Raw genomic sequence first — 20101 nt, 5'->3', positions numbered from 1 at the left:
TTCAATGAGAATTTGAGGACTGCTATCACACTCTAAAATCACTGAGGAGAGGTTCAAATTTTTATGACACTTATTACACCATCATGCTACCCAAATTATCGTAGTTCATATGATTAGGAAGAAGTAATAAACCTTGTACTCTCTTCTTCATCCTCAATTGCCTCAGAACTTACTTGAATAAATTGTAGGCCTGTGCAGCCATGATGAATGGTTGATATGACAAACCTTCCTTACTTGTTGGTTGTTGAGGGCTCAAGCTCACTCCTGAATCCTGAAGTGAACAGCAATAGCATCCTGATGCAGAACACTGTAGGAAGACAAAACAGGGTTATATAGTCATGGATTACAGAGACAAAGCTGATGACCTACAGGGATGGGCTAACTAATTATTCTTACATAACCTTAGAAACTCAACGTGCAGAGCTGGTGATTACTCATACTGGTCGACAATATTGCAATCTCTAAGGAATTCCTGTGTTTAATGGAGGAAGCAGAGGAGATTTTGAATGTTCTCAAGAGGTTTGCTATGAGGTTTTCGTTTAACATCCTAAATTTTACATTTCCAGTTTTATTTCAGTTTGGGCTCTCTTTAGTAATCATGCTAGTAATTACTTTTCATTATTATGTTCTACTGAATGCTCCTTCTGTGTCTACAGAAACCTGTTTGGTTTTTTTTTTTTTTTTTCCTGTGTGGCAATCCAAAGGTAAGAAATTCACCATGTCTGTTCTCAAAATTTGTGCCAGAGATCTTTGACTCTCCGGGAATCCCACTGTTGAGATTGATCTCTGCACCTCAAAAGGTCTCTTCCAAGCTGTTGCGTCTAACAGTGCCTACAATGACACACATAAAGCCCTGAAACTCTGTGACAATGATAACATGTGCTACTGGGGAAGAGGTCTCAAGGTGGTTGAACACATCAAGGAAGCTATTGCACCTGCTCTGGGTAGAAAGACACTGAATGTTATAGAACAAGAGAAGATGGACAAACTGATCATTGAGATGGATGATACTGAAAATAAATCTAAATTTGTTTCAAGTGCCACACAGGAAGCCTCCCTAGCTGTCTGACAAACTGGTGCTGTGGAAAAGAGTATGTCCCTTTCACTATGATCAACAGCGGTTCTCAGGGTGGCAACCAGCTGGCCATGCAAAAGTTCACAATGCTGCCTGCAGGGCATCCAGTTTCAGGGAAGCCATGCTCACTGGAGCAGAGGTTTGCCACAATCTGAAGCACAAAACCACATCTCCAAACATCTTTTTTGTTTTGTTTTGTTTTGTTTTTTTGTTTTTCGAGACAGGGTTTCTCTGTGTAGCTTTGGAGACTATCCTGGCACTCGCTCTGGAGACCAGGCTGGCCTGGAACTCACAGAGATCCGCCTGCCTCTGCCTCCCGAGTCCTGGGATTATAATTGACACAATGTCTCACTCTGTTACCCAGTCCAGCCTTGTTCTCATGAGCCCCCTGAATTAGGTGAGCTCTCAACAGAGAACTTGCTAGATTTTTTGTTTTGTTATGTCTTTCATGTGATTTCAATGCATTCTAATGTTTGAAAAAGGTGTGACTAACAAGGCTCCAGGAAAAATGAGAGAGAGAGAGAGGGGGGGGGGGCAAGCATTACAAGTCCTAGGTAGGTAATCAGAAAAACTAAGAACAAATGAGTTTTTTAATATCCAAATCAAGGCTCATTAGAATTTCCGATGGGCTCAAAAGAGTATCCATCCATTGTACTCACCCACACTCTTCTCCTCCAAGGGTAGACCCATAAAACGTAACGAGGACACTTTCAGGCACATTGGCAGTTGGGGAAATAGCTAGCATCCAAGTGTGAGATTCCTCCAAGATTACTTCTACAAAGGAAGAGAGAGAAGAAATTTAACCATTATTTTATTTTTAACTTAAAACAATAGGGTCCCTGGCTCTCTGGGCTCCTATTAGGCACTTCAGTGCTGAATTGATACATGGTTGTGTTATCTTATTCTGGGTAGATTTTTCCTTATCAAGAGGAAAATCATTAATGGGAAATGATTGTTTAAATAACATCTTGTAGACATTTAAACCTAAGGTCTGGGGAGAGATATTCCTTGAAATTATTCCAATTATGTTAATCTTTGGTTATACTTTCCTATTGGGTGTTTAAGACCTTGCAGGTGTCCAAAATTAATTATTTTCTTTTGCTGTTGTTGCTTGTTATTATTGCTCTTGTTGTTGTCATGATAGGGTCCAATGTGAGGCACAAATTTCCATGTAGAACCTGACAAAAGCTTAAAAAGGGGATTCTAAAAACAAAAGAACAGAGACAAGCACAGCTTCTTGGTAGCAGCATTTTCTCAGGTGTGCTCTGTTTGTTAGAGACAAGCAGAGGCTCATGCATTTCCCTTAAGGGAAGTTTCCTGACTCAGCATAAGCAACCAAAACCACATGGCTCTTTTACAAGGCCCTGCTAACAATTGAATAGTGTGTACTAGCAGCTGGCAGTGACAGTGACCACATCTGCAAGCCAGCAGCATGCTGCTTGATGTCAGCATAGACCAAGGAGGTGAGCACAGCAACCAGTGCTGGCAGTAAATGTACAACCCCCCCCACCCCCGCCCTCCCTGCTTCCATTTTAGAAAGCCAGCAGCTAAAACATGCAAAACTTTAATTTTAGCAATGTTGTTTAGCAGATAAAAGACTCCAGGTCAGAAAAAGATAAATATTTACAGTAAAGACAGATTAAGATGGAAAAAAAAGAACTCTAAAGGATTTACATTGTGTTTAAATATATGTGTAAACTTGGGGGAGAAAAGAAAAAGGAAGAGTAGTTAAAAAAGAAATTAGAATAGCTGGTTGTGGTGGCACACACCTTTAATCCCAGCACTCAGGAGGCAGAGGCAAGCAGATCTTTGTGATTTCAAGGCCATCCTGGTCTACAGAGTGAATTACAGGACAGGCAAAATTACACAGAGAAAGCCTGTCTCAAATAACGAAAAGAAATAGGAGTAGAAGAAATAGAGCAGTAAAAAAGCCACGTAAAGAAGGAAAGTGCACAGAGTGTATGGATACTGTATGTTATTGTGTTGTCTTTGAATTGTTTGATTACTGAGGTAAAAGCAACAGCTGCTAACAGACATTTGATTATAAATGATGCTGGATTAATCCAATTTATATATCTTGAAAATGCTTTGACTTCAAAATTTAGGTTACTTTGGAAAGGAGATTTTATTTTTCTTTCACAGAAAATGAAAAGATGTGGATTCCTTCCAGGTTACTATGGTTTCATGAAGCAAGACTACCTGAAGCAGTGGTCCAAGTGATCCAAGGTCCAAAACAGCAGGGACTAAGATGCCTTGATGACTGTTACACCCAGGATTTGGCCAGGTTTCTGTGTTTTCTCAGGATCCCCAAACAACAAGAAGCAGTTTGGAGAGAATGACACCCAAATTCCCAAATATTGTTTATAAAAGTATGTTTCCATTTAAATGGGATTAATAAGAAATGGTTAATGATCACAGTCAATCTCCTTCTGAAGAAAAAAAGGGGGCATTTTCCAGGCCAGCTTCCTGTGTCCTGCCTTCCTGAGGCCTTGGAACTGCACACCTATGCCCTCTCCTGAGAGGGTATCCCTCTATGTGGAGTGGGCTTGCAAAGTCAATTCATTCACTAGGGATAAATACTGTTCCACTACACTGCCAGAGGCCCCATAGAATTCCAAGGCCTCCTAACTGACTCACAGTTATTAGTCTGGGGTCCATGAGCTCCCTCTTGTCAGGTCAGCTGTCTCTGTAGGTTTCTCCAGCTTGGTCTTGACCCCTTTGCTCATCAAGCCACCCTAGCTGCAACTGGATTCCAGGAGTTTGGCTCAGTGCTTAGCTGTGAGTGTCTGCTTCTGATTCCAGGAGCTATTAGATGAAGGCTTTAAGATGGCATTTAAGGTAGTCATCAATCTCATTACAAGGGAAGGGTATGTAAGGTAGCCTCTCCACTATTGCTTAGATTCTTAGTTGGGTTCATCCTTGTAGAACTCTGGACATTTCCCTAGTGCCAGATTTCTCTTTAAACCTCTAATGGCTCCCTCTATTATCAATTTTCTTGCTATCCTCTATGCTTCCCCTGACTCAATCTTCCTTCTCCCTTATTTCCTCCTCTCCCCTCCTTTTCTCCCCCTCACTTTCTCCTAACTCCCTCCCCTCTCCCCCCATGATCCCAATTAGCTCAGGAAATCTTGTCCCTTTCCCCTTCTACAAGGGACATTGTATGTCTCTCTTAGGTTCTTCCTTCTTTCCTAGCTTCTTCAGTGCTGTGTATTATAGGCTGGTATTCCTTTGTTCTATGTCTAACATCCATATATGAGTGGATACACACCATGCTTGTGTTTCTGTGACTGGGATACTTCTCTAAGGATGGTATCTTCTAGTTCCATTCATTTGCCTGAGAATTTCAAGATTCCATTGCTTTTTTGTCCTCTGTCCATTGTGTAAATATACCACATTTTCTTTATCCATTCTTCAGTTGAGGGGCATCTAGGGTTCTTCCAGGTTCTAGCTATTACAAATAATGATGCTCTGAACATAGTTGAACAGATGTCCTTGTTGTATGAATGTGAAACTTTTGGGTATATGCCTAAGAGTGGAATTGCTGGATCTTGAGGTAGACTGAGTTGCATTATCCTGAGGAAACATCATACTGATTTCCAAAGTGGCTGTACAAGTTTGCACTTCCAGCAGCAGTGGAGGATTTTTCTCCGTTCTCCACATCCCCTCCAGCATAAATTGTCATGGGTGTTTTTGATTTTAGGCATTCTAACAGGAGCAAGATGGTACCTCAGAGTTGTTAAGACTTACATTTACCTGATGGCTAAGGATGCTGAGGAGTTTCTTAAGTGTCTTACAGCCATATTAGATTCCATTATTGAGAATTCTCTATTTAATTCTGTACCCCACTTTTTAATTGGATTGTTTGGTGTTTCAGTGAATACCTTCTTGAATTCATTGTATATTTTGTAAACTAGCCCTTTGTCACATGTGGGGTTGGTGAATATCTTTTCCCATTCTGTGGAATGTCATTTTGTTTTGTTGACTGTGTCCTTAGCTTTACAGAAGCTTTTCAGTTTCAAGAGGTCCCATTTATTAATTGTAGATCTCAGTGTCTGTGTTACTGGTGTTATGTTAAAGAAGCAGTTTAAATCTACCTATAACTCCTAATGAAATAAAAGGAGTCATCAAAAGCCTCCCAACCAACAATAGCATAGGGCCAGATGGCTTTACTGGAGAATTCTACAAGAAATTCAAACAAAAGCTAATACCAGTACTCCTCAAATTGTTCCACACAATAGAAGCAGAAGGGATATTGCCAAACCCTTTTTACAAGGCTACAATCACTTTGATACCCAAGCCACACAAAGATACAACTAAAAAAGAGAACTACAGACCAATATCCCTCATGAACATCTATGCAAAACTACTCAACAAAATATTGGCAAAGTGAATCCAAGAACAAATCAGAAAAATCATCCACTATGACCAAGTAGGCTTCATCTTAGGGATGCAAGGATAGTTCAACATAGTGTCGAGGGCCAAAAGGGGCCTCATACTGAGTCAAGAGTTAGTCATTGTTAGATATCCTGACCAGATCCGCTGTGGCCATAAGATGTTCTTCCGGATAAGCTGCACAATACATGTTGTAAAATGTTCTCCCTTTTCTCAGAAATAGCTGTGGTTCGCTAACCATGGGACCATGGGCTAAGATTTACCTTGCCTCTATTTCCTCTTGAAAATTTTCCATTCCTCCTGCTCCCTTACCCCGCCCTGAGTAAAAATCCCCTGCATATAAGCAAGCTTTACCTTTCAATAAAAGAGACCTTGACATTGCACAGACGCACTTGTCCTTTCTTGCGCCGCTTCGTCTCCCTCCTCTCCCTCCTCTCTCGCCCCCATTTGACTCGTAGGTAGTACCCCCTCGAGACCCACAAATAACCTGGCCTGCTGGACGGGTCAACATAGGAAAATCAATCAATGTAATCCACCATATAAACAAACTGCAAAAGAAAAACCACATGATCATTTCACTAGATGCTGAAAAGCCTTTGACAAAATCAAACATCCCTTCATGATAAAGATCTTGGAGAGAACAGGAATAACAGGAACATACCTAAACATGATAAAAGCAATATACACCAAACCAACAGCAAACCAAATTAAATTGAGAGAAACTCAAAGCAATTCTCCTAAAATCAGGAACAAGACAAGGCTATCTATTCTCTCCATATCTCTTCAAAATTGTACTTGAAGTTCTAGCTAGAGCAATAAGACAAGAAAAGGAGATCAAAGGGATACAAATTGGAAAGGAAGAAGTAAAACTTTCAATATTTTCAGATGATATGATAGTCTACATTAGTGACCCGAAAAACTATACCAGGGAACTCCTACAGCTGATAAACACCTTCATCAAAGTAGCAGGATACAAAATTAACTCAAAAAAATCAGTAGCCCTACTATATACAGATGATAAATGGAATGAGAGAGAAATCAGAGAAACATCACACTTCACAATATCCACAAGCAACATAAAATATCTGGGGGTAACACTAACCAAAAAAGTGAAAGACCAGTACAGTAAGAACTTTGAGTCTTTAAAGAAAGAAATTAAAGAAGATACCAGAAAATGGAAATGTCTCCCATGCTCTTGGATAGGTAGAATCAACATAGTAAAAATAGCAATCTTGCCAAAAGTAACATACAAAGTCAATGCAATCCCCATCAAAATCCCAACACAGTTCTTCACAGACCTTGAAAGAACAATACGCAACTTTATATAGAAACCCAGGAGAGCCAAAACAACTCTGTACAATAAAGATCTTCTGGAGGCATCACCATCCCTGATTTCAAGCTATAGAGTCATAGTTCTGAAAACAGCTTGGTATTGGCACAAAAATAGACAGATAGATCAATGGAATCAAATTGAAAACCCTGATATTAACCTACACACCTATGAACACCTTATTTTCGACAAAGATGCTAAATCTATACAATGGAAGAAAGATAGCATCTTCAACAAATAGTACTGGCACAACTAGATTCGGACATGCAGAAGATTGCCGATAGATCCATACCTGTCACCATGCATAAAACTTAAGTGAAAATGGATCAAAGATCTCAACATAAATCCAGCCATTCTGAATCTTCTAGAAGAGAAAGTGGGAGATACCCTTGAACGAATTGGCACAGGAGACAGCTTCATGAACATTACACTAGTAGCACAGACACTGAGATCAACAATTGATAAATGGGACCTCCTGAAACTGAGAAGCTTCTGTAAGGCAAAGGACACAGTCAGTAAGACAAAACGACAGCCTACAGAATGGGAAGAGGTCTTTACCAACCCCAAATCTGACAGAGGGCTGATTTCCAGAATATACAACGAACTCAAGAAGCTAGCCACCAAAACACCAAACAATGAAATTAAAAAGTGGGGTGCAGAACTAAATAGAAAATTCTCAACAGAGGAATCTGAAATGGCTGAAAGACACTTAACAAAGTGCTCAAAATCCTTGGCCATCAGAGAAATGCCACTCAAAACAACTCTGAGATACCATCTTATTCCTGTCAGAATGGCTAAAATCAAAAACATCAATGACAGTTTATGCTGGAGAGGATGTGGAGGAAAAGGAACACTCCTCCATTGCTGGTGGGAGTGTGAACTTTTAAGACAACTTTGGAAATCATTATTGTGGTTGCTCAGAAAAATGGGAATCAGTCTACCTTAAGATCCAGCAATTCCTCTCTCTTGGGCATATACCCAAATAATGCACATCCATAAAACAAGGACATATGTTCAACCATGTTAATAGCAGCATTGTTTGTAATAGACAGAACCTGGAAGCTACCTAGATGCCCCTCAACTGAAGAATGGACAGAGAAAATGTGGTACATTTATACCATGGAGTACTACTCAGCAGAAAAAAAGCAATGGAATCTTGAAATTCTCAGGCAAATGGATGGAACTAGAAGAACCCCTCCTTAGTGAGGTAACCCAATTACAAAAAAAAATGGTATGTACTCACTCATATCTGAGTTTTAGACATAGAGCAAAGGATAACCAGCCTACAATCCTCTTCACCAAAAATCCTAGGAAACAAGAAGGGGAAATGCATGGACCCCACGAATGGGAAGGGGCAGGAACTCCTGAGCTAATTGGGAGCATGACGGTAGGAGAGAGGGAGCTTCTAGAATGAGATGAAGAGAGGAGGAAATGGAGGAGCAGAAATATTGAGTTGGGGGAAGAATAGAGGAGAATAGGATGAGAAATACCATATTAGAGGGAGCCATTATACATCCGAGGAGAGATCTAGCACTAGGGAGATTTCCAGAGACTTACAAGGATGACACAAACTGACAATCCAGGCAATGGTGGAGAGGATAACCTAAACGCCCTTCCCCTATAATGAGACTGATGACTACTTTTTATGCCACCCTAGAGCCCTCATCCAGTGGCTGATGGAAGCAGAGGCAGACACCCACAGATATACACTGAACTGAACTCTGGAACTTAGTTGCAGAGAGGGAGGAATGAAGATTGAAGGGGTCGGTACCAGGCTGTTAAAACCCACAGAAACAGCTGGCCTATACAAGGGGGAGGACATTGATCCCAGACTTCTGTCTGAGAGGCCAGCACAGGACTGATCCAGACCCCTGAACTTTGATGTGTTTTAGAAGGCCTCTGCACTCTAGGGGGCCCCTGGGAGTGGATGAGTATTTTTTTTCCTGGTGTAAGAGGGGACTTTGAGAGCCCATCCCACGTGAAGGAATGCACTCTGGGTCGGGACACATGGGAGAGGGTCTAGGCCAGAACCATGATGATGTGGTGGACTTTGGGGATCCCCCGTGGAAGGCCCTAACATGCCTGGAGAGTGGAGGATGGATACATTGGGGGTAGGTAAGGGGAGCTGTAGGGGAGAGAGAGGGAGAAGGGATTGACATGTGAGGCAAACTTGTTCCTAATTTGAACTAATAAAAAAATTTTAAAAATAAGTCCACGCCATCAGCCAATAATTTAATAATTTAGCATCTATGTGTTTGTTTTGGGCAATGTAGCAACAGGACCTGGAGAGACAAAAAAATACCACAACACTTTTGTTGTTCTGCTTGATGGGGCTAGAACCTTCAGCCCATCTCCATCACCCCCACTCTCTACCTCTGAGTCCCCCATCTTGAATTGCATTTGCATAATATTTCTATTGTTGATTGTTTTGCTGATTAAGATTTCCCTTAATTCATTTTCATGAGAAGAAAGCTTAGTTGAGTGGGGCTTTGCCCTAAGAACACTACTCCCTTTATTCCATTTTGAATTAGCTTTTCTTTAAACTTTTTATCTCCCTGAAAAACAAGAGTTGGATCCACTATTACAGTTCCTAGTGCTCCATTTCTCCTAAAATTGTACAATATTTCTCTTTGCCCAGGTAGCTCTTTTCATTATAGTGCATAAGAGTGATGACTAATAACTATGTAACTAGAGCAATACTAGACTCACTTCAGATCTCCTCTGTCAACACCATTCATCCAAAACTTCAATTTAGCCTCAGGAAAACTCTTAGGACAAGGACAAAAAGCAGACACATTTTTTTCACAAAATACTTAAGAATGTTCTTCAATATAATTCTCCTTTAAAGCCAATAGAGCTGGACCACCATAGTCCAAACCAACCTAGCACTTCTGTCTTCCATGTTCTACTAGGAGGACTATTAATGCCCACCTAAAATGTTCACCTGCCTTTCTAGTCCACAATCTCAAAGTCTTTCACATTGGTCCAGCAAATAGCAAGGTCAAGCCAGTCACAGCATTACCCCTGTCCCTGGTACCAAGTTCTATTTTAGTAACTGTTCTATTGCTCTGAGGAGACCATGGCCAAGGCAATTCATGAAAGAAAGCATTTAATTAGAATTTTGCTTACAGTTTTACAGGGTTCATGGAAGGAAGCAGACAGGCATGGCACTGAAGAAGTAACTGCGAGTTTTACACCCTGACCCATAGGCACCAGGCAGAGAGACACAGAGAGAAACTGGGCCTGGTATGGACTTTTGAAACCTACAATCCTACCTCCAGTAACATGTCTTTTCTAACAAGGCCACTTCTCCTACAACAAGGCTACACAAGGGAAGACTGAGAGGGTCAGCAGGAGAGACCTAGCTAGGTCTACAGCAAGTAGCAGAGTCCCCAGAAGGTAGCATTAGAGGAGGTACTTCAGCAAATAGACTGCTACAGGACTGTGAAACTGGAAAATGGTGATGGCAGACAGGAAAGTAAGTCCCAGCCCTTTGAGATCACTGGTAGAAAGTGTTTGTGGGGATCAAAGATGACACAACAGAATGGAGATAGACTGAAAGGGAAGGCTGAGAGAATTGGCAGGGAACTAAGCCTGGTCTACACTGAGACTCAGGGTTCCCAGGGCTGTACATTTCATAGAAATAATAATTTTGGTCTTTTGGTCATATGAGTGACTGGTCTCCCAGTCACTCACCTGTTTTTCCAACTGGTATAGGTGATGCTTGTACCTAGAAGGGCTGCTGGTATTGCTGGGCATGGTTGGCCATAGGGGAGGATGATGTGGTAGGCATGAATGGGTGGCAGAGAGGGTCTTCTGGGAACAGATTCAAGTGGGTGGCAGAGGTGGTGGTGCAGCCTGAACACAGGTCTCTCAGTTGCTGGCCTGCTGTTGGGTTCTGCACCAGAACAATGGGATTCCACCAAAGTTGTGTGCAGCATCCAACTGCCTTGCTGGAGTTGGTAAATGAGAGGGAGATTTATATTTCTTAAATTTGGTTTCATCATAGAATGTCTTTATCCATCCCTCATTTAAAATTTTAAAGAACGTTGTGGTCTGCATGGCATCTGTAGTCTCTTCGAGTTTGTATAACATTCTACCAGTCCCTTTTGGATTTTAGAGTCTTCATTGAGAAGCCAGGTGCTAGTCTAATAAGGCTGATGCCTTCATGTAATTTGGCCTTTTTCCTTGCAGCTTTAATAGTCTTTCGTTTTCGGCATTTTCAGTGTTTTGATTATTGGGTTTATTGGGAAATTTGTTCCTGATTCAGTCTATGTGGTGTTCTGATATGCTTCTTAGACTATGATATGAACCTACTTCTTTTGTTTATGAAATGTTCTCCTATGGTTTTATTGAAAATATTTTCTGTGCCCTTGAATTGATTTCTTCTTTTTCTTCTCTTCCTATTATTTTTAGATTAGATATTTTTACAATGTCCCAGATTTCCTGTGTATTTTGTTTCTGACTTTTTTATTTTTAACATTTTCTTTGCCTACAGTATTCGTTTTCCTATCTTGTCTTCAAAGTATGACATTTTCTCTTCCATCTAGAATATTCTGCCAGTGAAGCTTGTCCCTGTAGTTCTTTTTCTAGTTCCTAAATTTTTCATGTCATATTTCACCTCAGTTAGGTATTCCTTATCAATACTATTTTCATTGTCATATCTTGAACTCTTTTCTTCAATTTATTCCACAGTTAATTTTTATATTCTATGGATGCATTAATTTGTATCTTTTTTATGCACCTAAATTTGTGTTAGCAATGCAACTTGCCCTGTGCTTCAGCTCTATTGCATTACTTGGGCCTGTTCTATTGCTTTCCTATGTACTAGAGAGTGCATATTGCTCTGTCTGTTATTGATTATATATTTACATTGGTATAGAGGTATCTTGACTCGGGATGATTGTCATTTCAGATGGTAACATCTGGTCTTGTCTTCGTTGGGTGAGTGTCTTGTTCCTTGGTTTCAGTTTCCTTCACTGGTTCTTACTAGACTGTGGTGGCTGTGGGTTGCCTGGCAGGAAATGCTTCTGAGATGCATGTGTGGCCACTAGGGTTTCTGGGTACAATGTGATTTTAGGTATTGGGAACTGACTATTGGGATTATGTGTGGTCTGGATAGGGGAGTTTGCAGGATCCACAGTTAGGAGGAAAGCAAGGTTATGCCAAAAGGATCTGCCTAGACCCTTAAGAATGTAGACAAAAAGGAAATAGAGGCAATAACAGGTATTGTGATACAGGTTTGGGAAACAGGATGATAAATTAGAATTGAGGACAGGAATATGCACATCTGATTCCCTGGACTGTGTGGCTAGAGAACTTCAAGGGAATGTTTTTGGAGCTTGAGGCTAAGACAAGGGGATATGGTCCTGAGGAAGTCTATAAGAGATCTATCAGCCTGTTCCACTGGAGGTAGAAGCAGAGAGTCTCTTTGCTATTTAATTTCTCATGTTTCTATGCAAAGCTTATTATTTGCATTCAATATCACAGTATTTGAAAAAAACATATTACATAAAAGAAGCCCAGAATTGTGATGAAGTACATCCTTTCCTATATAAGAAAAACTCTCTAGTCAAAGAAAAGTAGAAAGCATTTAAGTTTATGCCAACATATTATGAGACCATAATATAGTTTCCCTCTGTTTAGAATAACTAAAGCCCATAACATATCCAGGGGCACTGTTGTCTAAATGTTGAATTAAAATTAATAGTTCATGATAACAAAGTTATTGTGTTTCATTTTCCCAAGCAGTTTTCCTGTTATATGAAAGTCATGCTTTTTGATTCTACCATATTTGTTTGTTTATTTCATGTTTGTTTGTTTGTTTGTTTGGGGGGCTATCGAGACAGTGTTCCGCTGTGGCTTTGGAGGCTATACTGGAACAAGCTCTTGTAGAACAGGCTGGGCTCAAACTCACAGAGATCTGCCTGCCTCTGCCTCCCAAGTGCTGGGATTAAAGGCATGTGCCACCACCACCTGGCCCATGTTTGTTTTTTTTAACCAATATTATCTGAAGTCCTGCATAAATTTTTGAAGTATCCTTTTAGTATGCATCACAAAATTGGTAGTAGATATGGTAAATGTGCTTTAAATTAAAATATTTATTAAAATTCGCACAGTAAATTAAACCATTAAACATTAATGTGTCATTATTGAATGATGTACCTACAAGAAACATTAAATATTGCAATATTAAGAAATAACTTTGAATTTGTAAAGTGTATGTTTATATTAATGACTCCAGCAACCCCCCCCTCAAATAAGCCACATGGAATCAATCTTACATTCTTCTCCATTTGTTCTACATTATAAAATGACTTGTTGTTGCAGCTTCGTGGATATTGTGAAAGGACAAGAACATTGAGAACTCCAGCCATCTCATGTTTCATTAGTGGATTTTAATTCATGTCAACCCTTTTCCATGAACTTTAATTCTCTCACTTGAAATAACAGGCTCACTATACTGACAGCTCACATTGGGACTATATTTGAAAACAAAAGAGTCAAGTGACAAGCATAATGTTTTTCATAAGTAAACACAATAGCAGGTACCACATCTAATATCTGGGGTGATAAGTGTCACCCTTCTATGGGTGTTGTTAAAATTGTAATTAATTTTGTTAGATATTTTAAAAATGAAATTATAATATAAATAGAACAGTTACCACCTCCCTCCCTCCCTACTTCATATGAACCCACCCTTGCTCTTTCAAATCCATTGCCTTTCTCTCTGTTGCTATGTCTCCTGTTCTCAGAATCCCTTCTCTGTCTAAAGATGAGGCCACTGAGCTTTGTCCTTCCACATTAGCGTGTTGGTTTGTCTTCCTTGTTCACTTCCTGTTCAGACAGCCTGGTTGACAATGCTGGTTCTCTGTCATTTCTAGAACACAATTTCAACAGAACAGCCCTTTTCAATTGGCTCCTGTGCATACCTTTTAGGTGTTGATTACACGCATATTGCAAAAGGTTGTTCAACAATGTGTACCAATGATCCCTAGAGAAGTTTCATCTCTCCAACTTGAAATTGCTGTGAACTTTTACATCTACCCATGCACCATATGTGCAGCTCCAATGACCATCACTATATCATGCAATCCTGTGAAGTATCAGTAATAATGTGAGATATTAACAGAGATTTACATGTACAGTTAATATATAGATATATAAATATAAATGCATAAAGAATATCAATGATTAGAATACTCTGCTAAGAATCTTCCTTAAGGCAGTTTTAATGTCCTTGTTCCTCAGACTGTAGATGAAGGGATTCAACATAGGTGTGACCACAGTGTACATCACTGAGGCCACTGCAACACTTCTTGGAGAATGTGACAGAGAGGAGCTGAAGTACACCCCTAGTCCTGTTCCATAAAACAGGCAAACAATGGACAAATGAGACCCACAGGTGGAGAAGGTTTTCTGCTTCCCACTTGATGATGATGATCTCATGATGGAGGAAACTATTTTATAGTAAGAGAAAATGATTCCTGAAATAGGAAGTAACCCAAAGAGAGCACCTACACAGTATCTGACTATGCTACTGGTGAAATTATCAAAACAGGCAACTTTAAGTAGTTCAGAAGGGTCACAGAAGAAGTTGGAAATTTCAACATAATCCTCACAGTTGGAAAAATTTAACACTGCCACATACAGCAACAGTAATTCCAGAAGACTAAGGAGAAAACACCCTAGAAGTAAGACACCACAGCGACTGGGATTCATAATGACCTGGTAATACAGAGGGTGGCAGATGGCCACAAACCTGTCATATGCCATCACAACCAGAAGCATGTTATCCATACCTCCAAAAATTATAAACAATGACATCTGTGTCAGGCAGCCCACATAGGAGATGACTGGGCAGTGGGTTTGGATGTCCACAATCACCCTGGGAACAGTGGTGGAGATAAAACCAATATCAACCATGGACAGGCTGGAGAGGAAGAAGTACATGGGTGTATGGAGATGGGAGTCAGAGCTTACTGTCAGGATGATGAGCAGGTTTCCAAACAGGGCCAAGATGTACATGGACAAGAATAGGCCAAAGAGGACAGGCTGTAGGTCAGGATCCTCTGAGAGTTGAATGAAGTGGAATTCTGGTGCAGATGTTACATTTCCCATGTTTTTATTTCTTGCACATCTTTTGGAGTAAACAAAAAATGTTGTTAACCATGGTACCAGGTTATAGTCCTTCTTTACAATTTGAGTCAAGCAAATACTGATATTTTCTCAATCTTATTGACATCAATAATAATTACTCAGTTGTGGCAAATGTTATACTCAAAATAGTGTTTTGTTTCAGCTTATGTGTTACCTCTTATGAGAGCCATATTGAATACAGTAACCTATATGATGTGAGGCCAGAATTACTGTAAAAAAAAAAAAAAACTAGCCTACAAATACAGTGAAATGAAGCAAACACCTTTTAGACAAAATGGGTCTTTTATAGAAGTCTTACTTTAGGAAAACTCTCAGTCAAATAATATGAAAATTTGAGGCACTTAAACACAGGTCTTTTTGTTTATTACAATAACATAGAACAAGTTTATTTTTCTTAGAATATATCGGATAGTGTGAAGGCCAAATCTTATAATAACAATTTGTGATTTGTATCCAGAAAAATATTTTAGGTTCCAGTGTCTTGTATAGGTTTCTTTTTCTCTTTGACTTAAAAATTTGTTCTCCATTTTTTTATTTGGGGATTAAGGAAGCCTTTATTAAAAACTTAATTAGATTTTAAAACCAATTAATATATATACTCTTTATTTCTCTAATTCTATTTCAATTTTTAAATATGTGTAAGTTAAATCCATATTATCACAGGAAATTTCTGTCCACAACTACTAAAATGTCCAGAGAAGTGAAAAATATGTAATGCCATTAAATACAGTTGAAATTTTATGCTACAAAGCTAATTTGGGGAGATCATCTCCACATAATATCAGTAAAATACCTAGAATAAAAATATGCTTTTTCTGTTTCTATGCAATGCCACTGATTTTCTGAAATGCAGCCAGCTTGACCCAGAACCCTAGTTTCAGCCCCCTCCTCCTCAGACAGTACAGTGATTCCCATGTGAGTTAAGCCTGGTGAATACATGTTCATGTTCTTACTTCAGCTACAGAGGAAATCTCAGGTTCAGTTTTATATCAGAGCACACTGAATTGCTCAAAATGTAAAAGGTTTAAAATACAGAAATTATTAGTGATTCAAGAACATGGGCAACAATCTAATGAATTCTAATACCCTGTTTCTGTTTTACCCTATAAACTATTGGAATTATGCTATTACCACATATAAATATTATCCTATTTGCATGATGATTTTCCTGTGAAAGACGTCCTTCTATTATATGCTGTCAAAAACAGTTAAATCTACTTAGTTATACTTCTTCCAAGATAATGCAATAGGGTTGAACTCACATGTTGAACATATTTATCTTTGTCTCCAATGGTGAAGGCAGTGGCTGTAGTTAGGAATCAATGAATTGAGAGAAAATTTATGACTTTTTCCATAGCCACATGCTCATACATACCAATGATATCAACCTATCTCTATTTGCAAAATGACAAAATTTGCATTGTATTCATTTCTCCAAATTAAAAATAATATGAGTATGGAAAATATGAGTTTATTAGGAAGTATTTCCAAAAAGAACTGGACCATATAATTACGTGAAACTCTTAAGTATGTCTTCACACAAAACAAAAGATTAACTTTTATTTCTTTTTATGCCTATACATTCTTTTATCTTCAGGTGAGAATGCATAAAACAATTTTTAATGACCCAATAGTACAGTGACTTAATATCATTTGATGACCCAAAAAGTACATAACACAAAATCAAACAACAAAATATTGATCTTGCATCAATTTCTAGGTCACATTCCAGAATGGAATGAAAATGTAAACAAAACCAAATATGTGGAAGTCAGTATTTTGAGAGGAGAAAAGGTCTACTTAATGTTTAAAACTTATTGTTCATTTCACATCTGTGGCAATGACTCTGTACACTCTATGAAATCAAAACATTGAAGTTAGAGGTAGTAAATTATATGAATATACAAAATATTCTGATATAAGGATGAATGTTCATACAAAATATATTTACTAAAACTTGGTCATATGACAGTTAATGTGTCTCAGAATTACTAATAAAGTATCCTAATTTACATAATAAATAGCAGAGAAAATAATTCAAAACAAATGTGTCATTTTTGACTCTGGATTGTTTTGTCATGGTTTCTTTTTGCTTTATATTTGGTTATTTTTGTATTTCAAACTATAATATAGTAAAAATTCTTCCTTCAATTCCCCCTCTTCCAACTCCCTATATACTCTAACTCATCCTACTCTATTTCACATTCATAGCTTCTGTGTCCATTCATTATTTCATGCTTATATGTATATTTTCATTAATTACTATTCATATAGTTTTAAGAAGATATCCAGAAGACTTAACAGCATGTATCTTTTTTTAACTCTCATGTTTTCAGACTACAGATAATACATGGACCTGACCTCATTTCCTCATTAGCAACCTAGTGGCTGAGCCTCGCAATGATGCTGACAGCATCAAAAATATCCAGAAAAATAGAACACAGAATGTGTAGATCTGTAAATCCAGCACTTCAGAGGGTGCATCCAAATGAGCGCAGGTTCACTGAACTCCTGCAGGGAACTTGATAAGACCATGTCATAAAGTATAAAGAAGATAACATGGACCAGGGGAACTAGTAAAGACTGAGTTGAAATATTCTTTCAATGTTCTCAGCCTCTTCCAAATACAGCTTAGATATAACACCCACAGTTAACACACCAAAGGTGAACATTCCTTTTTGAAGGATCCGGAAACCATGAAGGAAAGAAAACATGAGCCACTTTTTTTTTTAGAATGAACCATTATGCTATGTCTGTTTACACAAAAAGATCGTTTGTGTCATGATCATGCAAAGAAGTTCACACAAGACTTCACTCCTTTCTACTTGAGCACTATTTTACTCTTTCACATGCTGTAAACAAAAATTATGTAAATGCTTATAAATTTGACATTTGGAAGAACTATTTAGATGAAGTAAGATACAAAAAGTATAGATTTCAGATCTCAGACAGGGAACACCTGAGTCTAACACACATAATATCTTTCTTCAAAAGTGTAGTTACTGAATCACCCTCATCAGCATAACCACAGTACTTTTATTGATTAGGAAATAACATAGTTCAGCATATTTTCTGCTCTCATTGGTCATAGGAGTATGGAGAAGAGACACTGGGGATAGGTGAATGAGAATTTGAGAACTGCTATTACAGCCAAGAATATAAAATTCCAGTAGGGAGGCTCAAATTTTTATTACAGTTATTATACAATCATTTTGTCAAAATTATCATAGTTCATATGATTAGGAAGAAGTAATAAATATTGTACTCTCTTCTTCATCGTCAATTCCCTCAGAACTTACATGAATAAACTGTGGCCCTGTGTGGACATGATGAAGGGTGGATATGACAAACCTCCCTTACTTGTTGGCTGGTGATGGTTCAAGCTCACACTTGAATCCTGAAGTGAATATAATAGCAAGAGCTTCCTGATACAGAACACTGTAGGAAGAACAAACGGGACTATATAGTGCTGGATTATAGAGAACAAGCTGGGGACCTAACGAGAAAGGCTAACTAATGATTCTTACATAACCTTAGAAACCCAATGCACAGAGCTGGTGATTACTCACACTGGTCCACAATATTGCAATCTCTAAGGAATTCCTGGTGTTAATGGACAAAGCAGAAAAGATGCTGACTGTTCTCAAGAGGTTAGCTATGAGGATTTTGTTGACTTACTAAATTTTACATTTCCAATTTTGTTTCAATTTAGGATTTCTTTAGTAATTCTTTTATATTATATTATTACAAAATTCTCCTCAATGTTCTCTTCTGCGTCTGCAGAAAACTGTTTCTTTGTTTTGTGGCAGTATGAAGGCCAGAAATTCACCATGTCAATTCTCATGATTTGTGCCAGAGAGATCTCTGACTCTTGGGGAATCCAAATGTTCAGGTTGATCTCTTTACCTCATAAGGTCCCTTCCATGCTGCTGTGACCAACAGTGCCTCCACTGACATCTATAAGGCCCAAGAATTCCAAGAAAATGATAACATGTGCTGCTGGGTAAGGGATCTCAAGACAGTTGAGCACATCAGTAAGACTATTGTACCTGCTCTGGATTATAAGAAACTGAATGTGTAGAACAAGAGAAGATGGACAAACTGATCATCAAGATGGATGGCACTGAAAATAAATCTAAATTTGCTGCAAATTCCATACAGGAAGTGTCCCTGGCTGTCTCAAAAGCTGGTGCCATGGAAAGGGGTTTGTGAGTCCCTGTACTCATACTTCGCTGACTTGGCTGACAGCCCTCAAGTCTTCCTTCAGATGCAAGCTTTCCCTGTGATGTATGATGGTTCTCATGCTGACAATACACTGGCCCTACAAGAGTTCATGTCACTGCTTGTAGGGGCACCCAATTTCAGGGAAGCCATATGCACTGTAGCAGAGATTTACCAAACCTGAAGAATGTCATCAAGGAGAAATAAGAAAGTGATTCCACAAATGTGTGTGATGAAGACAAGCTTGTCCCTAACATCATAGAGAACAAAGAATGTTTGGAGCTGCTGAAGGCTCCACTGCAAAGGCCAACTACACTAACCATGGTGTCATGGACATGGACATGGAAGCCTCTGAGTGCCTCAGATCTGGCATGTATGAACTGGACTTCAAATCTCCTGTGTATTGCAACAGGTACATCACACCTGACCAGATGGTTGACCTGTGTAAGTCTTTACCTGGAAGTATCCAGTGGTGCCAAATGAAGACCCTTTTGAGTAGGACAACTAGGAAGCTCGGCACAAGTGCACAGCTATTGCAGGCAACCAGGTGGCTGGGGATGACCTCATGGTTACCAAGCATACGTGGATTGCCAAGGCTATGAGAAGTCTAGTGCCCACCCCTTCCCTCGGCCATTTAGTTCCAAATAAACACACAGAGGCTTATATAATTATAAACTCTTTGGCCAATGTGGAAGGCTTCTTATTGGCTAGCTCTCATTTAATTAATAACACATTTCTATTAAACTATGGATAGCCCTGAGGCTGTAGATTATCTATAATGCTCCTGTATATTACTCCTTTGTTGAATACATGGTGTCTCTCTGGCAGCTCCTCTATGCCTACCTCTTTCAAGGATTCAGCTAGTATGGTAGGCCTGCCTATACTCCTGCCTGGCTACATCCTGTCTTTTCATTGGCCGAAAC

The 20101-nt window shown here is 39.0% G+C and overlaps 1 protein-coding gene and 1 pseudogene across 1 annotated transcript; one reads left to right on the top strand and one right to left on the bottom strand.

Moving 5' to 3' along the window:
- Positions 1 to 718: 718 nt before the first annotated feature.
- LOC103161752 lies at positions 719 to 19677 on the top strand (annotated as a pseudogene).
- On the bottom strand, positions 13992 to 18914 carry LOC100764722 (olfactory receptor 18). The gene is made up of 2 exons (XM_027386513.1): positions 18864 to 18914; positions 13992 to 14990 (listed from the first exon to the last, which is right to left on the bottom strand). Exons 1-2 carry the CDS (start codon positions 18912 to 18914, stop codon positions 13992 to 13994), a joined length of 1050 nt encoding a protein of 349 aa, XP_027242314.1.
- Positions 19678 to 20101: the final 424 nt, after the last annotated feature.

This window comes from Cricetulus griseus (genome assembly GCF_003668045.3).
Source record: "Cricetulus griseus strain 17A/GY chromosome 1 unlocalized genomic scaffold, alternate assembly CriGri-PICRH-1.0 chr1_1, whole genome shotgun sequence".
Lineage (NCBI taxonomy): Eukaryota > Metazoa > Chordata > Mammalia > Rodentia > Cricetidae > Cricetulus > Cricetulus griseus.
Note: the sequence above shows the minus strand (reverse complement) of the source record. Positions and strands in the feature narration are given on the sequence as shown.